Source organism: Sander vitreus, chromosome 8, assembly GCF_031162955.1.
Source record: "Sander vitreus isolate 19-12246 chromosome 8, sanVit1, whole genome shotgun sequence".
Classification (NCBI taxonomy): Eukaryota; Metazoa; Chordata; class Actinopteri; order Perciformes; family Percidae; genus Sander; species Sander vitreus.
The window spans coordinates 29,202,914-29,224,973 of NC_135862.1; the positions used below are offsets into that span (position 1 = coordinate 29,202,914).

Genomic DNA, 22,060 nt, shown 5'->3' on the forward strand with positions numbered 1-22,060 from the left:
GATTTAATTCTTGCATGTTTTGTTTTGTTGTGCATGATCGACCCGCCCCCTTCTCTGTTTTCTTCACAAATCGCACCCTGTATGGATCAGAAGAGACAGTCATGCACCAAAAAACAAGAAACGCAAATGCCATCTTACTTACTTACTTACCAGTTACTATTAGCTATGTAATCTTGTTACATCCTCATGATTATATAATATAGGCCTATATAATTGTGACAAATGTAATTTTTGTGTGTGAGTTAAACATTGATTTAAGACCTATACAACCCCTTATATATAATTTCACTCATGCTCTGCTTTTTACAATATGTGACCCAGTAACCATTATCCATGAGTGTGTCAGCGCCTTCTCATTCCTTCTGTTCACATGTTGTCATGGATTTGTTAGGGCAGACTCATGTGTTACTAACTTCTCTAAATCCTAATCCCTTTGTTGTGGTCAGGAAATCACACTAAGTGTGCATCGCCCTGCCTGCCCTCTGAATGCCCTGCTCACCTTTTCTCTCTCTCTCTCTCTCTCTCTCTCTCTCTCTCTCTCTCTCTCTCTCTACTACCAGTGTGTTTAGAGGCCTAAACCTTAATCCCCAGCCTCACAGTAATTTTATTACCATAATCTGGGCTGGAATTGGTTTAGCTCTCACAGACACTGACAGACAGAAGGACAAGGACAACAACCAAACAGGAAAGCTGCAGGGAGGACCTGAACGGAAAAAAGAGTACATGGGAAGAAGTGTGAGAGAGGAATGAAGTTTGTGATATGAGGAGGAAGGATGAGAGGACAGTCAGGGAGAGGTAGGAAGGGACAGATTAAAAGAGTGGTCTAAGGGTAGTTAATCTAAAATAATTTTAGTAACATTTGTATCATCTGGTGTTTCCTTTACCCATTATGAGATCTAAACATCTGTTAGGTGACATCGGCACAAAAGTCAAAAAGGAGGTCCAGGGCGAAGGTGTTATTTTATTTCCTCCTCTCTCAAACACCACTGCGATGCCCTTTAGCAAGGCACTTAAAGGATCAATCCACTGTGAATTCCATAGGTCAGAAAAGTGCTGCTCCAAACCCCAACCAGCACAATGCTGGCAAGTCAAAAACGTGTACCAACGGCACATTCAAATAAATGCATATTTCACAATTCAGTAAACTATTTTTGTGCCATTCATAGGTGCAGGCATCCATCAGGAAGAACTCTTTTTTTTTAAAGATTTTTTTTTATTATTAGACAGTGTAGGGAGAGAAAGAGAGGGGATGACACGCGATGACACGCAGCAAAGAGCCGCAAGTAGGATTCGAACCAGGGCCGCTGCAAAGGACTAGGACATTATCTATTGGCCCAAAACATGGAAGCCTGAGGGACCCTGAAATACCTTTTCAGCATATACACCCAGTTAGCAACTTACATTGGAACTAATGGGGCGCCATCTGGGAACACGTTTTCTTAATACCGCCATGGCTTGCCCCTTTGTGTAGACATTTGCAGCTGAAACAGCACAAGCTCCATGTCAGTGTCAACGTAATCTTTATAAACAGATAACTGCATATGAATGCAGAATCTGTAGGCAGCAAGACAAGATTTTGGTATCGGAGGCATTCTGGTTTCCATTTGTAGTCTGAGGAGTATTGACCAATCACGTTTCAGCGGGGTAAATGGTCCGAATGGAGAGCAAAAGAGTCAGAACGCATCGGCCAAAATGCAATCCATCAGCTATCGTCTAACAACGATATAGCATTTTTATTAGCCTAACATCCGGTCGGATATACCTCTTCTGGTGTAGCCAGTCAGAACATAGTTTAGTGCTGACATAGCACTGTGGAGATAGGTCTGGCTGTGCGAGACTAGCGTTATTTTTTGTAATTTTTTGTAATGATTTTTAAATGTATCTGCATTCATATGCAGAAATCTGTCAAAAGCTAAAATGCCAAAAACACCTACAAAAAGTATCTACAGTATGTTTGTCTACTGTGTGATGAAATGTTCGACTCAAACAAATTGATTTCAAAGTCGGATTATAAAATTGCCTTTGACAGAAGCTTAACCAAATGTGTAACAATCCTGTTAGACGTTGTCTCTCAAATCCAACTTCATTCTCACGACTCAAGTTGCTAATCGGACTGTAAACAATGACCGGCGCAAATAAGAGGAAGTCTTGGCCGGGATATCGTTTTCCGGATATCGACTGGCTACACCAGAAGCCCCGAAGTGTTGGCCATTGCCCCCAGAGGCTAAATCGTCAGCAGCCAATGGGGTCGACTGTAAATGGCTTTCATTTGAAACAAAAAATTAAAAAAAATTCAACCCCGGCTCTCAGCTATTCTTTTCTTGATGTTGCATTGCAGAAAATTGCGGCAAACCAATCATAGCCCTGGAACAAAATGGCATGTTGCTTTTTAAATTCAATCAAAACTCAGTTGAGTTCTTTTACTTGTGGTGTGTCAACTGTAAATGTCCCCATAGGGCAAGAGTTTTAATAGTGAGCACAGACAATCGTTTCTTAACCTCGTAACCATGTGCTTTAAGTAAACTTTGGAGCTTTATGGAGCTCCCTTACCATCAAGCAGGGATCAGCAACCTTAGGCACACGGTAGCTCAACCAATGGCACACTAGCAATAATTGTTTTTTTTTTGGGAAATGTTCCAATCCGCATGACAAATTACCTCTTTTTTATCAAAGCCATTGACAGGAGCACAGCCTTTTATTTACGTTAGTTTGATTGACTTTTTCCCCATTCGCATTCTGCGATGACCCGCCCTACTCTGCCTCTGATTGGCTAGTGCTCATTGCCTTCTCATAAGAATGCGGCGTAAAAGGGGAAACCAAGTAACACTACCTTTGCAGGCTCGGTAGATGATGGCAGGCCTAATGCTGATATGGCACGCTGATTAACAAGTACGTTTTGAAATGGCACTTCATATTAAAAAGGTTGCCGACCCCTGAGCTAGCATTTCATGGTTGGTACCAATGAATTCCTTAGGTCGTTTGTTTGTGTAATTACTCTCAGAGCGGGGAGACAAAAATGTTTATATGATACCAGTATCTCCGCTCTAGCTTTAAAACCAGCCTCACCGATTCTTCTGCGGGTCTCTCAGGATTAATCTGTCAAACTGTTTGGAATTGGCATCTATCTAATAAATCGGGACGCCTCTGTATGTGTGTGTGTGTGTGTGTGTGTGTGTGTGTGTGTGAGTGAATGTATGTATGTGCATCTTTGAAATATCTCATGAACCGTTCATCCAATCTACTTCACACTTGGTTTCCTGGGTTCCCGATGAACTTGGGGTTTGGATTTTGGAGCATTTGGAGCAATTTGGACAGCTTTGGATATTGGAAAAACTAGCGTAAAAAAAGAAATAAATTCAGCATTATTATGGATCCCGTGCAATTTCTAGGCAAGTCCCGCCCTACGAAGCAGCCCGATTGGTTGGGGTTAAGGCATTGACCTCGAGTAGTTAAGGTTAAGATAGCCAACTGGTCAGGGGATAGGACCTGAACAAATCGGGTTCTGTTACCTTGCGTAAGCATGGACGCCAGGCCAATAGTAGCGTGTGAATTCTATTGAAGGGTGGGTCTTGCCTAGACGTTGCGTGGGTTCCATAATAACGCATAAGTGTCTCCTCTTGGATTTTTTTCAACACTGGGGGGAAGGGGTTTGTTTGAAAGGGGTTTGTTGGACTCCCCGCCGCTGGGAGACTTACTTCGCCAGGGCAAACCGGAGCCCTTTGATGAACGATTTGACAGTCCGTTCAACACCATTAGTTGGCCGTTGAGGCAGCTCGATTTTGTCCAGATGCAGCCGCCAGCGTCTCAGGTGTCATATAGTCTGTTCCTGCACCTCCCCGACATATCTGCAAACCTTATAATGTTTCGGCATGGTTTAGCCACCAAGCATTAGCATGAGCCACTTGTCAACGAAGCACATGGTAGTAAGCTGGATCGATATTGAAATATCATATCAATACATTTGATCTCTACTGTATTACTGTGTTGCAATATGGCACGTAATGTTACTGAACATAATTCTCTGACATTGTATGATTTAAAATTACTCTCTAATGTATCATCTGGTGTTTCCGGGCATTTGCCGGAAGTTAGAGTAACTAGCGGGGTCAAAGGTTATATGACACCATTAACAGGAGACCAAATGACACGCTCCGTGTCATTGATTAAAATGACTCTGGGTTTGAATATTGAAGGAAACATTTAGGATAATGTAAGTATACAACTAAACAAAATATATAACATAAGTACAGTTGTTTAGTCCAGGGGTCTTCAACGTTTTTAAGCCAAGGACCCCTTAACTGGAAGAGAGACGGAGCAGGGACCCTCTACTACATATATTGTATAAAATGCTGCATATTAAACTGGGCCTACAATAACACGTAGGGCGGCCCAAAACCGTTATACATAATTTTTTTGCATAGAATACTAAGCTATTAAAATAGTTGTTGGAATGATTTTATAAATCTTGTTTTAATGTTAAACATACATGTGGCACTGTGAATCCTTAGGATTAACTATCTGCAGATGGCCTTAGTGACTACCTTACCTATAGGCCAAGACTATCATCAGTGGGCATTTATATTTGCTAGTAATATGTTGAATTCATTTTAGGACTTTTCTAATTTTTGAAAAAAACGTCAAAAACATAACCATTATTTGGAGGCCCCCCTGCATTGACTCTGAGGACCCCCTAGGGTTCGTGGACCCCCTGTTGAAGATCCCTGGTTTAGACATTTTATGCAGAAATGTTACATATATCTTTATGGTATGTCTGACAGAATGCAAGGTGAATATTAGAGGTGATGCAATTGCATATAAAGTCAATGGACAAATCTGTTCTTATATGTGTTAAAAGGTGCCTTGTACTTGAGGGCCGTGGAGTACAGGGCAATGTCACATTAACATTTTCACAGATTTTTCACCGAATTTGTCTGGTCTTGAGAGAAATATGACTTGATTTTGTCAGGAAAAAGCAAGGAATTACTGTTGCAATGGCCACCATAGAGGGTGACCAAAAGAAATTAATGAGTATGATAGCATGACTATAGCTCACATATAATTTACCAACAACGGAAATGATTTAATGTTATGTTACTCTTTAAAGGAATAGTTCAACATTCTGCTTGAAGCTAGAGCCAGGAGTCGATCATCTTAGCTTAGCATAATGACTTAAAAAAGGGGGGAAGAGCCACCCTGGCTCTGTTAAAAGGTTAAGAAAAATCTGTCTACCATTACTCCTAAAGTTCACTAGTTGACACTTTTGTGCTCAGCTAAGCTAACCAGCTGTTGGCTATAGCTTCATATTCACCATAAAGACGTAAGAGTGGTATTAGTCTAATTCAGCAAGAAAGCAAATAGGAGTATTTGGCAAAAAATGGCGAGCTATTCCTTTAAGATTCACCTGACTATGATTGAAAATATGTATCACTACCATTTGCAGTCATCGTTAGACTCTCAGATCAAGCCAACCATCTGAGAACCAACTGAGACAAGATGCAAAAAGAAAGACAAAGGGTGAGAAAATGATGAAAAGCTACAGGTGAGGAAGGAAGCAAGAAGCTTGTCTCTGTGATGAGTGTGTGTCTCTTTAAGAGCTGGAGTGTGCTATTGAGCAGGAGCAGGGGGGTTGGATAGGCTGCATTGGAACAGTCCTCTTTAATGAGCAGATTTTCTGAGCGAGAGAGACATACACACACACAGATCAAGAGAGAGAGAGAGAGAGAGAGAGATACAGAGATACAGCCTTAGGAGGAGATGAGATTGTAAGACCAAGACAGCAGGCAGGAAGGCAGGCAGGCTGTGCGTCAGCCGGCGCTCCATAGGGAAACATGGAGACAAGCAGGAGATGCTGAAGAGGACAGAACACACCATAACAGGATCATACAGATGGATGTTATTTCATCAAGCAGGCAACCTGAAGGCAACAGAGGATAAACCACTTATGGATGCAGTGGATTAAAGACCAACAGACAGACTGAGAGAGGGAGAGGGAGAATAGAGAAGGAGAAATTAATTAATTCACTTATTTATTTTCATTGTCTGTGTGTGCGCACTTGCTGTCAGAAAGACTGTGTGCCTGTGTACAGTGTGTGCGTGCATAAGGCAGGAGACTGCATTGCTGCTCCCCAGCACCACAGCATAGACAAAAAAAGAAGGCAGCCGAGCAGATTACCTTTTGTGTTTTCCCCTTTTTTTGTCTCTCTATGCATGTGTGTGTTCTTTCGCTGTGCAACCAGGCACAGTGTGTGTGTGTGTGTGTGTGTGTGAAGGCTGAGAATAGGAAGAGGATGGTGAAGCCTAAAGTGAGCTGCAGATTCTGACTTTAAATAGTCTTTTTGTTTTTGGTCTGATCATCGGGACCGAGCTTAAGAAACAGAATATTTCTCTTTTTCTTTCTTTCTTCATCACACAACATGTTACAGCTCCAGTTAGGGCATTGGTGCTGATAAGAGAGCCTAAGGGTGGCTTCTATGCTGGAGGCTTGGAGGTTTGAAGGGCTGCCACCCGGGACACTTCTCGGCTCTACACCCCAGGGAGGTGTAGGCATCATCAGGTAGGAGACGGCTGAACGCGGGGGTCTGAGCGGAAAGCAGAACAAGAGTAGGAATAAGAGTTGTGCGCGTGTGTCGTGGACTGTGTAGGCAGGCCGATGGCCGGCCGGTGGAACTGCCTGATGGTTTAAACTCCTGCTGAGAGAGGATAATGGCAGTTCTGGGCCCACTCTCGTCCTCTCTCACCTGCATCTTCCACAGGAAAGCTGGAAAGTGCTAGTCGATGCTACAAGAAGCCCACTAAGAGGATGGTGTGAACAGTCTCACCCATTCCCACCACGCCGGGAGACCCCTTATACCCCTGTGAGGGGGCCACGTTTTGTTGTTCACCTTGTTTCTCCTTCCTCTTCACCAAACCAGCTGAAAACAAGGGGTGGCGTTGCTTGATTTGTGTGGGAGTTCTCTCCCTTTCCTCATCCTCACCCCTGACCTCACCTACCTCCAAACTGAGCGCCATGGACTGGTTTTAGCACCAACCTGTGCTTCTTTTTTCTCCCTTTGTTTTCTTTTTCTTTTCTTTTTCTTTTTGTCGAGGCTTCAGGGGAATTGCCAGGACCTGTTTCATGCATGTCCACTGGCGGCAGGTTCAACTTTGACGATGGGGGGTCATACTGCGGAGGGTGGGAGGAGGGCAAGGCACACGGGCACGGGATCTGCACGGGACCCAAGGGCCAGGGCGAGTACTGCGGTTCCTGGGCCCATGGCTTCGAGCTGCTGGGCGTCTACACTTGGCCCAGTGGGAACACCTACAAGGGCACCTGGGCTCAGGGCAAGAGACACGGTGTGGGCGTCGAGAATAAAGGCCGCTGGGTGTACAAGGGTGAGTGGACGCACGGCTTTAAGGGACGCTACGGCGTGCGGGAGAGCACGGGGACCAGCGGAAAGTACGAGGGGACTTGGAACAATGGGCTGCAGGACGGATACGGAACAGAGACGTATTCAGATGGAGGTAAGAGGGGGAGGAGAGACACACAGGTAGGCAGATTCATTGTGGGTGATTTGTGGGTGGGCTTGAGTGTGTGTATGAGGATGTGTGAACCAAACAGTTCCTGTCAAGGAGCAATATTTACGATTGACTGACAACTGTCTGTGAAAATGATTTGTTACTGGAGAATGATTGACAGGTCGATGACAGTTGCAGATGTGACAGATGTACAATAGAAGTAGTTAGCCCGGAGGTGTTCTCGTTTGATCCTTTCTTCTCTGGTCATCACACACACACACACACACACACACACACACACACACACACACACACACACACACACACAGAGGCAAAGGGTTGCATCAGGACAGGCTATGAAAATGATTCTCAATCTCTACTCCAATTTTCTCCCTCTGACTCTTACTTTCTCTGTATTTTTTCTCCTCATCTTAATTCCTCCCAACCCTCACCCCTCAGTCTTAGGAGATGAATAAAAGGTTGTAGGAACAGAGGACAGCAGCTCCCACGTAACAAGTCCCAAGAAAACAAAGTGTTTCTATAAAAACATTAAAATACTTCTTTTTTGTCACTGGTAACCTGTACGGATGTCTAAAACTAATAAAAATTTCCAATCACAAAAAAACAACAACATTAAAATGTTGTATTAATCAAACAGAGGGACAGAGACATCAAATCCATGTCTGCACCCTCGATTTCTCCATTTACATGTACAATGCCAGTTTAATTACTCCTGTGTGCTGTGAAATCAAATACACTACAGAAACAAAATGTTCACACTTCAGTGGCAGTGTAGGAGGTTTCTTTTCAAATATTCTTTCACTCCAAATGAGATGTAGTTAGTGGTGGTTTTAGTTATTTTTTGTCTAAACAAAACAAGACTAAGAGTATACACCCATTAGTGGCTCCATTAAGCTAAATGCTTAATCAGCATGCTGACATGCTCACTATGACAATGGTAGCATGCTGATGCCAAGCTGGTATAATGTTATTGTACTTTTCTTTAAAATACTTGGGCTACACAATTTAAAGTGCATGAAAAAGTGTGCACCCGAGACTATGAGCTACTGTCTGCATCTCTCAAGCCTTTTTACCTTCTGCAAGAATTTGGACAATTGACTGTAATTTCTTCCGGGGCTGTGCTTTCCCGATCAGCAGATCAGCCGGTGTTTGTTTTGGGGGATTTTAACACGTTCGGTCTGCACCTCACCTTCCCACCTTTGCAGCAATAAGTAGCCACACTCGCTAGCTCCACTCGCATTCTGGACCAGTGCTACAGCAACATACCGGATGCATACAAGGCCAGCCTCCCCTTGGAACTTCGGAACATACTGTAATATCATCCTCCTAGTCTGAATCCACTTCAGGGATTGTTCCGGTGCTGCGGGATATTCCGCCGGATCACGCTCTTTTTGCCCGGATGTCCGTTACCATACCCTTTTATTGTGTTGGAATTTTAAACTCCGGTCGATTTATGAAGACTATGGTTAACTGCTCCTCAGATCTCTGCAGGGTAAATCCAGACAGCTAGCTAGACTATCTGTCCAACAACTTTTGAACGTCCACATGTTCCACCAAAACAAGTTCCTTCTCGAGGCTATTTTGCAGGGGCACCGTGGCTCTGTCTGGTGCTTAGAGCTGCCCAACTGTGATTGGTTTAAAGAAATGCCATTAAACCAGAGCACGTATTTCCCCCCTTCCCGGAATGCTGTGTGTACTAGCCAGACCCTCCTCTGCAGCGCTGTGGAGGAAGGTCTGGCTATATCTCCTCCCAACATAGAGACAGAAAGTCAAGCGTGAATAAACACTCTTGAAAACAGTAGAGCAATGGTCTGAAGATGGAGAGGAGAAGCTTAAGGACTGCTTTGACACTATGGACTGGCAGATGTTTATTGACGCATGCTCAAACAGATACAAGCTATATTAAGTTCTGTGAGGACACTGTTACCACAACTAGGACAGTTAAGGTGTTCAGCAGTAATAAACCATGGCCCTCAAAAGACCTTAAAGTGTGATTCAATGAGAATGGGAGGGTTGCATTTTTGAAAGGTGAAAAGGATTGGTAAAGAAGAAGGAATTTAGATGCAAAGTTTTTACAGCGAAAACAGATTTAAGAATAAGGTTGAGCAAAGATTCTGTACAGGCAATGCAAAGCCAGTATGGGAGGGGCTCCATACTGTAAGACCATGGGCAGGGAAAGGAAAAAGCAAAGTATGGTGAATTTGTTAATGATCTAAACTAAATCTACTAAGGAATGTACAATGTGAGAGATCCAGAATAGGCTGCAGTAGACTAGGGAGCTACAATATGAACCTATTCTGCTATCTGAGAGAGAAATAGCCACGTGTCTCTCCACGAAAAGACCTGTGCTTAAAGTCTCTGGAGCAACATATTTGAACGTTTTTTAGACCAGTTGTACCCACTCCCCTGTAGTGTATGGAGAGACTTGTACCATGTAGGGAATCAACTCGACCAAATCACACAGGGGGACAGAGGACCCAACAACCAAATCTAGACAACTACCAATAATAACCAAAACCATTAGCTTGTGTTCTTTTTTTTTGTTGCTCTGCTTTTAACACTATGCAAATTGACCTTCTTTTAGAGAGACTTAAATAAACATGAATGCTGGTCTTATTAGGGTGGCCGTGGCTCAGGTGGTAGAGCGGTCGTCGAATGGGAACCAATGGTAAGGTTGGTGGTTTGATCCCTGGCCCTGCAGTCCCATGTCGAAGGGCAAGACACTGAACCCTGAATTGCTCCCGATGCTGCGCCATCAGGGTGTGAATGTGTGTGAATGTTTATCTGATGAGCAGGTGGCACCTTAGCAGCCTCAGCAACAGTGAATGGTTCCTGTGTAAAAGTGCTTTGAGTGGTCATTAAGACTATAAAAGCTCTATGTAATACAGTCCATTTACATGTATTCATTGGATAGAAGCTTTCTAACTGACTGCCCTCAGAGTTTTAATGAACTACAGTTAAGGCTGATGGGATGTCATTCATTTTGCAGGTATTTTGTCATAAACCAAAGTATTGTATGGATTAAAATGTTGACCAAATGATGGCGCTAGATAAAAGGGGAACAGAGGTTTATACAACTTATCTTTTGGGGAATGTGAATGTCTGTTCTAAAGTTTATAGCAATTCATCCAACAGCTGTGACATCTCACTTAAAAGCACATATTTGAACCTCAGGGTTGGTGCTAGAGGAAAAGTCACGGATCGCCAAAGTCATTAGGCTTTGTCCTCTGGGAACCATGAATATGTTTTGTGCCAAACATTCCAGTGGCTGTTGAGATATTTTAGTCTGGGCTAAAGTGTTGAATCGACTGACCGGCATTGAGCCATGCTAAACATACAGCCAAAAATCTTCTGGTGGGCATGGCCAGAAAAATTTAATTGCAATACTGTTGAGACACTTGCTATATCCCCAAATCTGACAGTTTTGCCAAATTAAGTGTACCATTTTAATGCATGTAATATATCTGTGACTCTGTTCTTCATATGACTGCAGTAATATGCTAGAAAATAATAATTATGGCAACAAAATGTACTGTATTATTTTCATGTATGATTCATAATTGTAATATGTAAACATATTTCAAAAGACCCTTAATTTGTAGAATCTATTGAAGCATCAGATTTGCCCTGGAATTAAAATTAATGCCAACAATGCACTTTGAGTCTCTTAGACCGAGGCTCAGGTCAGTCACTGTTAATGACACACCGTGCACCATATGGATTCCTGCTTAAAAATAGATACACACACATACATATGCATTGTGCGAGCAAATATGCACACACACAAAATCTGTCGTGTGAGTTGAGCAACAGAGCTGACAGTAGCATACATGCAGTTAAAGCTTTGTTACATAACTCTACAACTAGCAGGCCAGTTTTTACAATGCCCGCCTGAACCACGCACGCAACACACACACACGCGCACACACACACACACACACACACACACACACACACACACACACACACACACACACTGTCCTGAGCAGCCTGATAAAATCCGCAGACCAGACTGGTTTGAGGGGTTGACTCAGGACAAGGGAGAAGAAGGCAGCTTGACAGACAACCACACAGATGGGATGGATGGACAGGCGGAGGAAGGGATGGATGGATTGACAGATGTATAGATTGATGGATGAATGGATCAGTTAAATGATGAACAGATAATTGGAAAAATGGCTGGTTAGATGGATGGATGGATGATATCATGATTACTATGAGAGATACTAATCAAGGGAAGAGTGAGATCCCTGCAGAAAGAAAGGGATGGACAAAAATGGACAGCAAAAAACAAAACGTGATAGGAAGACCGCCCAGAGAAGAACATGTCTGCGAGGCTGTAGTTCTGTGAAGTATTTGAACCCACATACTGTAAATGCAGCAGAGATTGGCCTAGTTATGAGTGTTTATCTTGCCCCAATAGTACACAGTGTCCTTATTATAAAAGCATGCATTTTTCCATTATATAAATCTATGAGGTAGAATAAAAGGTTTTTACTCAAGCCAGTGCTGATTTACTCAGCTAACAGGATTTTTATGTTGCTTTGCTAGCATCTTTGATAAACCAAATCTAGTGTTACGGTCCGCAACATCTCCACGCCGGTCGGACTGACTGCTACTTAGGGTGGTGTAAATTAGCTCTCCAACCTAATGTTAGTGAAAGTATTGACTAGTGCTGTCAGTTAAACGCGTTATTAACGGCGTTACCCAAAACCCATTTTAATGGCGTAAATTTTTTTATCGCGAGATTAACGTTCTGTTTGGCATAGCAAACTTTGTAGTTTTTTTCACATGCTGTTGCAACAACCAGTAACGCTAGAAAAACTACAACACCACACCGGATCTAGCTAGACCGGAAACAAAACAACAGGCACGCCGCACACACTTGTTTGGGCTTGCGAGCTGGCCAAAGAGTAGTAGGCTAACGTTACGTTTTGAGTGGATGGCGAGCGCGAAACGCCAAAATGGATGCCAGTAAGATTCTGAATGGAAAGTTTACTTTTAAAAAGTTGCCAAATGGTTCCATTGACAAGACCAAAGTGATCTGTGTGTTTTGTCGTTGTGAACTGAGCTATCATTAATTGCGAGTTAACTATGACATTAATGCGATTAATCGCGATTAAATATTTTAATCGTTTGACAGCACTATTATTGACATGAGATGAATGAGAATAGAGCATATCCAGTAGTTCCTTGTCCTCCGTTTGCTCACCCTTAAACTGAATGTAAGCAGGGATTTTCCACCCGGAAGTTATTGCAAACAAACATTAACATTAACAAAACAATTATTGACATAACAAGAAGACATAATAAATGTACTATTAAACTAAAACAAATAGCTTAAACAGGGTAATATGCTCACTTTATATATCATTTAGTGTAAATTAAAAGAAATTGATTAATGGTGTTGTTTGATTAAGTACTGTATAGTAACTCTAACTCTAACTAAATAATTTAACGGGAATATATTGCCTTTGCTTTGAATTACAGTAATGCCCGAGAAACTATCAGCTTAATTTGTCCTTAATGAACAAAATGATTGCCACCTAGAATTGCAATGAAACTCACTTGTCAGTCTTATGTGATTTAATGGAACACGCTGTGCGCTAGGCTCACTGCCGGTCCCGCTCTCCTCTCCAACTACACCTGATGCCACATTTCTAAGAAACACTCTTCTCATCTCTGCTGTTTGGCTTTCCGTTCCTCTCCTACATTTGCCAACATTCCTCTCTCCTCTCCTCCCACCTCTCTCTTTCCTCCCTTGCTCAACTGCATTTGCACGCACGGAGCCGCTCTATACAGTAGGGTTTCCATAGCAACACTCACGCATGCAGCAGGTCAGCGTGTCACGAGGGACTGAGTGTTCCTCACTGCTATTGGCCGACCAGCCGGCTCTACCAGGCTTTGATTGGCTGGCTTGGCCTTCTGGGCTAATGGTGTTTACTGAGATGAAAAGCTAAACTGACTGATTACCAACCACACACACACACACACACACACACACACACACACACACACACACACACACACACACACAGAGAGAGAGAGAGAGAGAGAGAGAGAGAGAGAGAGAGAGAGAGAGAGAGAGAGAGGAACAAGAATGAGAGAAAAAGTGAGAGAGAGTGAGTGAAGAGATTACAGCAGTAGTGGTTGTTGTATCGGACTAGCTAATACACCACACACAGTGCCAAACGCAGAGAAACTCACTCAACTATCCCTTGTTTCATGAATGCTTCACCAAACCCCGAAAAGAAAACAGTTTGACACCATTTATTTCGAGGCACATCCAATCACAGAAGCTTCATTAAACGATGCTCATTGTGACAGCTTCCTGGAGCCTCCTTCCTGTCCCCCAGCTGTTGGCAAATACGCTACAACAACATTATAATTGTCCTACATCAACATATCTTGCTGGCTTGCTAAAGACTGCGATCAGTGCAGTAATTATTCCAGCTCTGACCATGTTATGTAAGTGGACATAATAAATTCACTTTTCATGTTTAAATACACCCAGCAACTACAAAAATGATTATCTACGCTGAGACATGACAGGTGGGTCAAAATAAGTCATGTAATGGTTAGACATGATGTTTGGAAGCTTGATGACAGGTGCATGTTTAAGACTGTATTTGAGAGAATGTATTTGCAGCCTGTTTGAGCATGTGGGAGGAAGCTCTTCAGCTAACAGTGATCACTGTGTTTTTTTTTTTATATCATCCTGTAACTAAGACGTGTTTCTCTGGAGCACTCAGCCATGCATGTAGATGAGTTACGTTCAGTTCATGTCCAAATTCTTGTGCTCTGTAAAATGTCTTTGATTGTTGTCAGTTGCCAACAAGAATAGAAAATTAGGCAGTAGGCTACTAGGCATCCCTGACACCGGGTCCTCACTTCAAAAGCATTTGTGAGTTTGTTATGAGGTCATTGCCTCATTTGTTTTTGATCGTTTTGAAAAACGTGACTGATAAACCACAATGTCTGTCTCTGTGAAATCCAGCGTGCTGCTCCTAAAGCTGAATGCAGCTGAATGCTGACTAATTCCTTTACTCTGTTCAAGATGATCCTGTTAAGCACTTTGCCTGGTATCGGCAGGATTGTGACCCCTTTATAGTTTTCACCGTTGCTGTGGTTGCCATGTATTGCACTCTGTATTTTGTAAAGAAGGGAGGTTGGCAGGTCCTGCTGCCTTTCCAGATTCCCACACGGCACCTTTAAATCCAACCTCTATACTTGGTTCACTTGTTCTAAGTAGATACAGTATGTCCGTTCTTTAATTGTGTCTTCTTGGTCAAGGATGGTTCAGCAGAGTGAGTGGAAGTTGATGAACACAGCGCAGGAATCCAACAGTACAGGAGTGTCTCTCTAACTACAACATGAAAGATTTGGTGATGTCATAGATTCAACCCATTTGCTATTGAGGGGACTGTAGGTGTTCTTGCATAATGTCCTAGGTGCCTTTTTAAGGTTATTTTCAATCTTGTATATACTAGGGCTGACAAGTGACAATCGATAAAAAAATTGTTATTACGATTAATTGCATGATTGTCCCTAGTTAACTTACACATTTGTTATCTGTTTTAAATGTACTTTAAAAGAGATATTTTTTCAAATTTGTAATGCTCAAGTGGTATATGAGACTTGACGGACTCTGGTGGTAACTCAATTCACATCGACAGAACATGCAACTAACCTTTAGTCTTGTCGAGAGAACCATCTAGTAGGGCTTTGAAACTCAACTTGCCATTTCTTAATTTTTCATTTCCGCTCAAGGAGTGGAGCCCCTGGATGTGCTCACGGAGAACTTTACGGTTGTCCACAACGTTACTGCTGCATCGCTTCCTGATTTCCAAAACTATGGTGCAGCCCAAGGCCAAAATCACAGAATGCATGCGGGAAAAAAATTAATTAGTGGCATTAAAAGGAATTTGCATTAACTTTAATTTTGACAGCCCTAGCATATACTGTACATATGACTGAATTGGAGAGTCAAATATAGCAATAAATATATATATATATATATATATATATTTATTATGAAATGCCATTTAGGAAATTATATATATATATGTAGAGTTTGAATATATTGAATGCAAGTCTGAATATATTAAATGAACCGTGAATATATTGAATGAAAATTTGAACATATTGAATGAAAGTCTGAATATATTGAATGAACCATGAATATATTGAATGAACCATGAATATATTGAAAAGAAGTCTGAATATATTGAATGAATGTCTGAATATATTGAATGGAGGTCTGAATATATTGAATGAAAGCCTGAATATATTGAATGAAAGTTGAAATGGTATCTGACGTCATTGTCTGCCGCCATCTTGTGTTTTCGCTGTGATTAATCCAACCAAAGTGTGACACTATGAGCGAATCAGCAAGAAATCTAGTGTCAGCAATTTTGAGCAATGAAGAGATTATTAACACACTGGCGAATGCATATATACGGGCTGAAACACTGGTAATGGTAACTGTATCCAGTACCGTTCTCCCAATGAAGAAGTTTATTCACTTTTCAGGCAGGTCCCTTTCATCAGGCTAACGTCAACACGCCTTTCATTCAATATATTCAGACTTTCACTCAATATATTTAAGGTTCATTAAATATATTAAGACTTTCATTCAATATATTCAGACTTTCATTCATTCAATATATTCTGACTTTCATTCAATATATTCAGACTTTCATTCAATATATTCAGACTTTCATGACTTTCATTCAATATATTCAAACTTTCATTAAATATATTCAGACTTTCATTCGATATATTCAGACTTTCATTCAATATAGTCAGACTTTCATTCAATATATTCAAGGCATTCAGACATATAAAGGGCGTAAGCAGAATCTCTTAAACGGATAAGGGACCATTTTCCATTTAAGAGATTCTGCTTAGTGCGCAGTGATTTAAACAGGCAGCGGTTTAGCTTTAAACTGACTTCCCTTGCTTTCAGTGTTAAGTATTTAACCATAGTCTAGCTTGTCTGTCTGCATGCCTGTTCAGCATATCTGCTATGTCTCTGTCTGGCTGGTTTATCCTACCTGTCAGTTGTCTTTTGTCTTATCTGTCTAAGCAGTTGTTGCTTTTCTCCCCAGCTGTGTCCCGGTTACCTGATCTTATGGATTATACTGACATTTCTTACTTACACATAAAGTTAAGTAAGTATAAACTTAAAAACAGTTCTGAAATGCAAAATAATAGAATTTTAATCATGTGATAAAACATGCGATTAATCGCGATTAACTATAGAAATTCAACGATTAATCGCGATTAAGAAAATGTAATCGTTTGACAGCCCTAATATCCACACATCAGTTCATAAAAAAGTGACACATCACCCATGAAAGGTGGATGGTGGTCAAAGAAAATCCATACATAGCTTTTTTTTTTCTTTCTTTTTTCTCACAGATGCGCTCCAATTGTACAGTGAAGAAAAGTATTCAAAAGCGTCACTTAACTTGTGCTTTGGTGTTTGTCTTTTTTAGGGCCATTGCTAATACGTTCCTCTTCTACTACCAACCCCACTGCAGCCTTTAGCTTATGTAATGGGAGTGGTTTGATGTTTCTAGTGAGGATTAGCGGTGCAGTATGAATCATGAAAATTCTAAATATCTATCTTCTATCTATTCTATCTGTCTATCTAAATTCAGGAGGGCCAGAAAAGAGCTTTTCACTGAGGGGTAGTCTCACCTTATTTTTTGAGAGCTGGGGCGGGTCTTTTCATTTTTCTCACTCCAGTTTTATGTTTCATTTCCTTGCAGATTAATGAAAAAAGGCTAATTTGAAAACATTATATTGAGCCATTTTTCTCAAAGTCACACAAAATCACCTCATCACTGTTTAAATGTCTGTAAAAGCACAGGCGTAAAGACTAACCAATAGCACTGATAATAAAAATAAAAATGATAAAATACAATAATAATAATAATTATAAAATATTTTATCATTTTTATTTTTATTTTTTTTATTTTATTTATTTTATTTTCCATTTAAGAGATTCTGCTTAGGCCCTTTATATGTCTGAATGCCTTGAATATATTGAATGAAAGTCTGACTATATTGAATGAAAGTCTGAATATATCGAATGAAAGTCTGAATATATTTAATGAAAGTTGAAATGGAATCTGACGTCATTGTCTGAATATTTATTTAATTTTTTTAAACCTTGTTTTTTAGAAAACTTGTGTTTCCATTGGAAACACATGGTTTCTGCCTGACAACAACAATATTAATGTTATAGGGTGCACCATCTTAATTTCTTATTATTGGTGAATTGTTGTACCAGTGATGTTAAATTGTTTTGAGATATTGGGGGGGGGGTATTGCCAGATTATTTCTTAGTCAAGGGGAGAGTGTATATAAAATACTAAAATAGTGAAACATAAGGTTCAGCCCCTGCATAGGTTTTTTCCTGCATAGAGAAAGTTTTGGCGTCCCCCAAAGAGATTTACAACCAGCGCCAAAAAAAACCCACCAGCGCCAAAAAGTCTGATTTTCAGCAGCCAGCCTCCCTCTCATCCACAGCTGATACAGCTGGTGCTGATAAGACCACTAAACTGCATCGTTTTGAATGGAAGTGAACGCTCCGCTGTGAAGCTAGCGCTAACAGGATCTCCGTTTGCAGAGTTCAGGCTGTACCGGACTCTCCCGGTGATCATGCTGCTCTGGGGGACCAGCTGCACAGCGAGAAGCTGCTGCTGACGGGCGCAGAGCTCCGATTGCTGTCTGTCCGTGCGGCCATCTGACGACATCAGTATTAAATTGAAACAGTTTCATGACCGGTTGAAAACGTCTCATAGTCGGGTTAAATAGTAGTCCAATACGGTGTCGTGGTACAGTTGGTTTTAACACCTGATGCGAAGTGTAGGCCTACGGGAGTACACATGAAAACCCTGCAATTTATCCGCGGTTCACATGTATGCATGAACTGTGGTGGTCTGTTACACTGTAGGCTCAACATTACTGATAAGTTTTTGATCAATATAATGTAGAAAAAATTACACTTCATAACGTTTTGTTTCCATAACATGATTGTATTATTGTACAAATTAGCAGTAAAAGCAGTAGCTTATGTAAGTCAATCCTACATTTTTCAACTTGGGAGAAAAATGTGCTCCTTGGGGGAAAAAAGCCCATAAGCCCTGTTTATAGGCCTACTGATTAAACAACTGGACTTTGGGGTCAAGTGTAGTCCATCTGGGCCCATGTCCTGGATGTGGAAGCTCCCTTACTGGAATACTGAATATAATGATATTCCATTATATTTTGAATTGTTACCTGTCACCAGAATTTTGTGATTTCCTTGCCATAAATATAGCCGTTTTTACAAGAAATTGGTGCCTAAAAATGTATCAAAATGCAGGAATTTAAGTCTTTTACGCTCAAAATTTCCTGGGGAAGGACCCCCAGACCCTTCTGCTTAATGTGTGCCCCCCCCCAAAGGCCCATTCTAAGCCAGGAAAAACCCTGTTATTATTATTTGTAATCTGATTTTTTATTATTTTTCTTATTATCGTTGTTGTTGTAATTACACATTTATTAGCTGTGGTAATGGAGCATTGGATGAGAACTGAAAAAATTTAAACCGCTGCTTTTGAAACCCCCACTGGCACAAACAATCTGATAATTAAAGTAAACTGAGTGAGAAACTCGACCTTGTGTTGTCTAATCTTACTCTACCTCCTCATTTCTCTCCCATACACAAACACAGACACTCCTCCGACATGCAAGTGCTGACATGGTGAAACAACACATTAATAATTCATAAAATAACCAATTTCAACTCCTTCATAGTCCGTTTTGCTCCATATTTTCTTTTTCTTACCGCTGTGCTTCATAAATCAATATTTAGAGGTGTAAAGCAGTAACAGAGAGGCTACTGTGCGCTAATATAACGTACATGAACTACTTTGAATCATGTGGAACTAGTGAAAAGATAGAAAAATGAATAGATAGTACTGTTCACACAGAATTTACAGAGTTTGACACGTGGTTTCTACTGCTGTATCCTTAGAATGAAACACATACCTTTTTAACCTAGAAATAGAAAACAGACGTGCACATTTGTTAAAGAGACAATTATGAATTCAGCCTGGGGGTTGGCGCGTGATTAAATTGCTGTGCCTCTGTGATGTTTCCGCAGCTTTGATCTCTCCGTGTTAACTCTTTCTGTGCGGCTGCCTCGTGCCCGCGGTAGCCTCAGCCTGGGTTATAGGCCCATATGATTTGAGAGTGCTTCCTGTTTGGCCTCCAGGCAGAATCACTGAAATCGTTTTGGCATGCGAGTTGTGAAGCAGATTCTCCTCACAACTGTAGGCCCGGGGTTGAGGCCTTCACATATAGGCTACAGAAGTCCATTTTTTTTCAATACAACAGTGACAGGTTCATATTGAAAATGATGAGAGAAGGATAACTTAATCTGCTGTTGCCTGCTGTCTGCCAAGCAAGTAAGGCATTTTTTTGTTGAAAAGTACAAAAATAGGCTACTGATTTTTTTTCTGACTGTTTAAAGTGTGTACCTCAGTCTGGCTGGTGCTAATGTTTTCTAGTGTTTCCATGTAATGCACTGAATTCACATAAAAACTGTGAGACTGTATCTTTTAGCACCATGGAGAGCGACATGCTCACATTGGAAAAGCAGCTTACTGCCCACTGAATATTTACTCAGGCATTATTGATTGAGGGTGGCATATGCTTCCAAGGAATCATAAAAAAGCAAAATCCCACACACTGCTTTACATATATTTATTCACTCACACACTAAGTTGCCAGTTTTGTAGTTACACCTATAGCTAAAACCAGTGCAGTCTGATACAACAGATAATAACGTAAGAGAGGTGTTCAACTTCATGGTTATTTTGGAGGCTGTAGTTTGTGGTGCTGTTGAACCGTATTCTGTTATACTGAGATGTTTTTCTACTATTTACAGTAGTCCAAGTGGACAAAATGTTAGAAACACTGTCTGTGTCCAGAATGAGTCACTATTCACGTTTTAGGGCGCTTTTTCGTGGTCAGACATTTTTTCTATAGTGTCCGAATTGTGATTCAAATTTGTGGAATACATTTTAGGGCACCTATTGTTTCCCACAATGCAGTGTAATATCTAGTGAACATCAATGCTCACTACAATATTGAAACTATACCACTCACATTCTTGAACATTAATATAGCTCTCAAATTAATCATTTTGTAGGTAAGGGGATGTCAGATAGTTAAAAATGTGTAACCTGGCTCTTGCTGGATTGTTGTTTTGGAAGAATAAAGTAACGGGAAACTACTATAGGCGAACCATGAGTGTATTATATTAGAGGCGACTCAGTTTACACTTGCTGCCATAGCAACGGTAGCGCAGAGACAATGACCTGCGTCGTGTCCGATAGTGTGTATTTGGCCGATGAACTCACTATATAGCCCTCTACAGAGAACTCCCCGATATAGTGAGTAGGGAGTAGCGAATGAGTGAATATTTCCGGACACAGCCTCTGTCTACTAACTTACTAACTTAGGTAGCTATAAAACTTTAGAGTGTAGTTTCATTCAATGTTTTACAAATAGGGGGACAAATGAATGTAAAATCCTCTGTGGGACTTTACTAATACTGTATAACATTTCAAAATTTTCCTTGATTCCTCGGCAAAATGTTTATTGGGATAAGTGACATCTGTAGTTTTACCCTCGCTCGTGAACAAGACCAAGATACTTGAACTCCTTCACTTGGGGCAGCAACCTGATCCCCACCTGGAGGGAGAAATCCACCGTTTTTTGGCAGAGAACCTGATAGGGATAGGTACCGAATTCAGTTTTTAGGCACCGACTGAACTGAGTATCGAAAAATGCCTCGTCATTCAATACCAAATTTCAATACCTAAGGAGCAAATCTCACCAGTGTCAGTGAGCCAATAAGCATGTAGCATGCTTCTACAAAGATCTAATAATGCTGCTGATTGGCTGTCTAACATTACACGTCGTAGAGACACGCAGGTTAAAACTCTATGTTACGCACAGAGACAGCTCACGCAGTAGGAGCTGAAAAATAAATAAAAAGATTTGTGCCGTAATGTGTAATGTTGTAATTTCTTTTCTTTTCTTTTTTTTTAATAAAATTGCTATTGAAAAAAGTATTGTTAAGGAGGAGAGTTTTTTAACGATACCCAGCCCTACTGAAAACATGTTTGACTCCCTCAACTACCCCCCACAGGACCATTTTTTAGTATACAAGAAATCAACATACATACAGTTTTATTGTTTACAGAAAATGAATAATTGCTCTGTCGGATGTCAATCAAACTGCAACTTAAAGTAACGGTTCATCATTTTTGGAAATATGCTTATTCGATTTCTTACCAAGAGTTAGATGAAAAGATTGATACCACTAACTTCTGCATGGTGAATATGAAGCTACAGCTAGCATTGGGTTAGCTTACAAAGGTAACAAAATCCACCTATCAGCACCTCTAAAGCTCACTGATTTGTACTGCAATTAGTCAGGGGTTTTTCCTCATTTCAAACATCAACAACAAACAAACAACTT

At 40.9% G+C, this 22,060-nt stretch overlaps 1 protein-coding gene across 1 annotated transcript in view; it reads left to right on the plus strand.

Annotated features, from left to right (window-relative positions):
* The first annotated feature begins 5,722 nt into the window (after positions 1-5,722).
* The window catches only part of jph3b (junctophilin 3b), a 70,632-nt gene continuing 54,294 nt past the window's right edge, over positions 5,723-22,060 (plus strand). Inside the window, exon 1 of the mRNA XM_078257760.1 lies at positions 5,723-7,500. Coding sequence (XP_078113886.1) covers positions 7,119-7,500 — 382 coding nt within the window. The 5' untranslated portion in view covers positions 5,723-7,118. The remainder of the gene's footprint in view (positions 7,501-22,060) is intronic.